This window comes from Rhinoderma darwinii, chromosome 2, assembly GCF_050947455.1.
Source record: "Rhinoderma darwinii isolate aRhiDar2 chromosome 2, aRhiDar2.hap1, whole genome shotgun sequence".
Lineage (NCBI taxonomy): Eukaryota > Metazoa > Chordata > Amphibia > Anura > Rhinodermatidae > Rhinoderma > Rhinoderma darwinii.
Window position 1 is genome coordinate 336,782,297 of NC_134688.1, and position 4,405 is coordinate 336,786,701.

At 47.9% G+C, this 4,405-nt stretch overlaps 1 protein-coding gene across 1 annotated transcript; it reads right to left on the bottom strand.

Moving 5' to 3' along the window:
* Positions 1-450: 450 nt before the first annotated feature.
* Positions 451-951, bottom strand: LOC142741844 (uncharacterized). Its single transcript, XM_075851173.1, has one exon. It carries the CDS (start codon positions 949-951, stop codon positions 451-453), a length of 501 nt encoding a protein of 166 aa, XP_075707288.1.
* Positions 952-4,405: the final 3,454 nt, after the last annotated feature.

The window sequence follows — 4,405 nt, forward strand, 5'->3', positions numbered from 1 at the left end:
CCCCCATCACGAATGGCGAGCCGCTCTTGTTGTTTTGCAATCTGGTATCCCCTCGGGGTAAGCTGCACACGTTCGGCCTCGGTGGTTTAAAAATAATAGGTGCATGGTATAGAGTAACTAGAAATTCTGTATACATCAAAAAATGACCATATAAAACAAGTGATTTAACAAGTATAAAAGCGTATATGTATGTTGTGATTGTGTATCCGTGAGGACGGGCACGCAGGTGTTGCGTGCATGTAATCACAGAGACACGTGTATCAGAAACAGTGACTGTGCGTGTGAAAATCAACATTCGTCTGCCAACAGAGATGCCAATACACCATACGCCTTTTTAAACATTGCATGACTCATTTTTAATTTGTATTTGTTTCTGTCAATTAATAAAGATATATTTCTATTACGTATTATGTTTGGGTTGATACTTGACCATTTCCTCTATAGGTTTCTCTATAGCTGGAACGGCAGAGAATCGTCAGCGAATGCCAGGATGGGCGCCGAGGTCAATCGTTCCTTTAGCTGCTGGAAAGCCTGTTCTTGATTCTGGTCCCATCGGTCGGCCAATGATACACTCTGTTTTCCTCGCCGTTCTGTCGGCTGCCCCCGCAACAGTTCATGGAGCGGACCAGCGATCTTAGCAAAGTGTTGGATGTATCGGCGGTAGTACCGTACCAGCCCCAGGAATGCTCTCACTTCAGTGGATGTGCCAGGCAGTGGCCAGTCCACGACCGCTCGGATCTTGTTAGGGTCAAGTGCCACTCCCTCCGGGCTGACTATATGTCCCAGATAATTTATCTTCTGCCTCGCAATCCGACACTTGGTGGGTTTTAGCTTCAGTCCGAACTGTGTCAGCCGACTCAACACAGCCTCTAGGTGGCTCAGGTGCTCTTGGAAGGTACTGGAATACAGCACGATGTCATCTAGATAAATCATAATAGACTCAAAGTTCATGTCGCCCAGACAGTGTTTCATCAGCCGTTGAAATGTACTTGGAGCGTTATTCAATCCGAATGGCATCCGGTTACACTCGAACAGGCCCATCAGAGTGATGAAGGCTGTCTTCTCTTAGTCTTCTTCTCGAACAGGGACTTTCCAGTACCCACTGGCTAGGTCGAGGGTAGTGAAGTACTGAGCTTGCCGGAGAGCTGTGAGGGACTCTTCTACCCTTGTGAGGGGATAAGCATCCAGATGTGTGCATGCGTTGTCTGCGGTAGTCGATACAGAACCGAAGGGTGCCAGTCTTCTTTCGCACTAGTACAATTGGGACAGCTCATGGGCTCGCACTTTCTCGGATCACTTGGCCTTCCAGCATCTTCTGGATCAAGTCCTTGACCTCTTGGTATAACGCAGGTGGTATGCTCCGGTACCTCTCCCGTACTGGGACTGCATCCCCGGTGTGTATCGGTCGCATCGGTGCAGCCATAGTCTTACTCGTGAAGAGCAAAGGCGGTCAGGTATTGATGCAGGATTCCCTGTAAGGCTCGCTCTGATTCTGGATCTGGAGCCACTCCTTGCAACTGTAGCTGCTGCCACAGCCACATCAGTGTCTCTCTTGGATTCGGTCACATCTTGTGGCTGAATAGCATGTACTGCCGCTAGGGCGGTGGCTGGAGGGATGGTAGTTACCACATTATCCATGTTCATCAGTCACACGGTGGCGCATCCCCGCGCAATGTGGCACACGGCCCTTCCCACCATCCAGCTGACGGGGGAAGAGGAGTCGGTGAGTGACTCCACCACCACAGTAGCGTAGCACAGTAGCGTCCTTCAATCGGAAGCGAGTCTTCACCTCCAGTGGTAACGTTATCTCTTGTCGAGGAGGCAGCCGAAGAGGTTTTCCTCGGGGTGACCAGATTGTGCCCACTTGTCCTTCTTTCTTGGCTACTCTCTCTTTCTGTCGACAGATCCGTTGTAATTTCTGTAGGGACTGTTGCACTCGGGTGTCCCCGCCAACCCACTCCCAGTAGACGGTCCCCATCTCTAGCAGTAGGAGCCCATCTAGCTCTCATAGTACGTTCATGCCGATGATCACTGGGACACTCGGCCGGGCATAGCTGAGCACGATCAACATGGCCTGTTTAGGGAGTTGTTTTCCAAACAGTTCAATATCTATCCAGATCATTCCACTTACGGGTATGGGGAGATTGTTGGCGGACGTCAAGGTGAGCCAAGGATTCTCCAATTCTTCTTCTCCTATGCTTCTCATATATTTCTCTCGCCATCGTCGTGACTTCAGAGCCCATGTCTAGTAAACAATTTACGGCTATCCCTTTCATCTGAGCTTGTAGTATAGGCTATTTACCTGCAATATGGTGGTAAGGAATGTCCGGGCCTATGGAATTGGAGGTCCCCGCCGCTTGGCCCACAGCCGTGTTTCTACACCGTGTTCCAAATTATTATGCAAATGTTATTTTTCGCTGATTTTCCTAAATAGTCGATGCAAATGACAGTCAGTATAATCTTTAAGCCATCAACCGTTTGAGTATAATGCGAATTTTATTGAACAAATCTCCTAATGATAACAGATTTTTTTTTAGAAGTAAAAAACTCAAAATGCGCTGTTTCAAATTATTATGCACAACAGAGATCAAAACATTTTAAAGGTTGTAAAGACAACGAAAATGGTCATTTGTTGAATTTGCAGCATCAGGAGGTCCTATTTACAGAAATCAAAAGCTCTTTCAATAAAAAAAAACTTAACAGGCCAAGTTACATGTTAACATAGGACCCCTTCTTTGATATCACCTTCACAATTCTTGTATCCATTGAATTTGTGAGTATTTGGACAGTTTCTGCTTGAATATCTTTGCAGGATGTCAGAATAACCTCCCAGAGCTTCTGTTTTGATGTGAACTGCCTCCCACCCTCATAGATATTTTGCTTGAGGATGCTCCAAAGGTTCTCAATAGGGTTGAGGTCAGGGGAACATGGGGGCCGCACCATGAGTTTATCTCCTTTTATGCCCATAGCAACAAATGACACAGAGGTATTCTTTGCAGCATGAGATGGTGCATTGTCATGCATGAAGATAATTTTGCTACGGAAGGCACGGTTCTTCTTTTTGTACCACGGAAAAAAGTGGTCAGTCATAAACTCTACGTACTTTGCAGAGGTCATTTTCACACTGTCAGGGACCCTAAAGGGGCCTACCAGCTCTCTCCCCATGATTCCAGCCAAAAACATGACTCCGCCACCTCCTTGCTGACGTCGCAGCCTTGTTGGGACATGGTGGCCACTACTCCATCCATCTGGACCATCCAGGGTTGCACGGCACTCATCAGTAAACAACACGGTTTGAAAATTAGTCTTCATGTATTTCTGAGCCCACTGCAACCATTTCTGCTTGTGAGAATTGTTTTGGGGTGGCCAAATAATAGCTTTATGCACACTTGCAAACCTCTGGAGGATCCTACACCTTGAGGTTCGCGGAACTCCAGAGGCACCAGCGGCTTCAAATACCTGTTTGCTGCTTTGCAATGACATTTTAGCAGCTGCTCTCCTAATCCTATTAATTTGTCTGGCAGAAACCTTCCTCATTATGCCTTTATCTGAACGAACCCGTCTGTGCGCTGAATCAGCCACAAATCTTTTCACAGTACGATGATCACGCCTAAGTTTTCTTGAAATATCCAATGTTTTCATACCTTGTCCAAGGTATTGCACTATTTCACGCTTTTCGGCAGCAGAGAGATCCTTTTTCTTTCCCATATTGCTTGAAACCTGTGGCTTGCTTAATAATGTGGAACGTAGTTTTCCTTTGATTAGGCACACCTTGCAAACTAATTATCACAGGTGTCTGTGATTCATTGCAATGATCCAAAGAGCCCTCCATCTTAGGAGCCCGGCAGTCCCTCGCCTGGTGTCCTGGTCGGCCACATTCCCAGCACCGGAAGATTCCGGTCAGTTCAGTTCTTCTCTGGCGGGGGTGGTCTTCTTGATTAGGTCTTGTCGCCTTCAGCCACTCGATCTCTGCTCTCATCTCCCGCATAGACTCCCTCATGTCGTTGGCGAAGTCTCTGAGGAACGCACACTCCGGTGCAGGGCACGCTGGTAGTGGCGGCCCTGGTTCGGCAGAGTGTTGCGCATTAACGCGGGCAGTATCATCTTCATCACGTTGCCACTCTATTGCCTCTCGGACTATATCCGCTAAGGCGGCACCCGACTTCATCCGCACATAGTCTTTGAGACTCCTCTTTAGGGCTTTATTTCTCAGTCTGGACACGTATTGGTCCCGCAGCACTCTATCTGAGTCGGGAACAGCCGCGCAACCTTCCTGGTACTTTGTGCTAAGCCGTTTCCACAGTTGTTGGAAAACACCCACAATACATAAATAGGAGGAAGGGGGGGGGGGAAAGTAGACAGACACAGAAGGGCTGACAAAAGGGGGGAAACAGAAGGGGGCTGG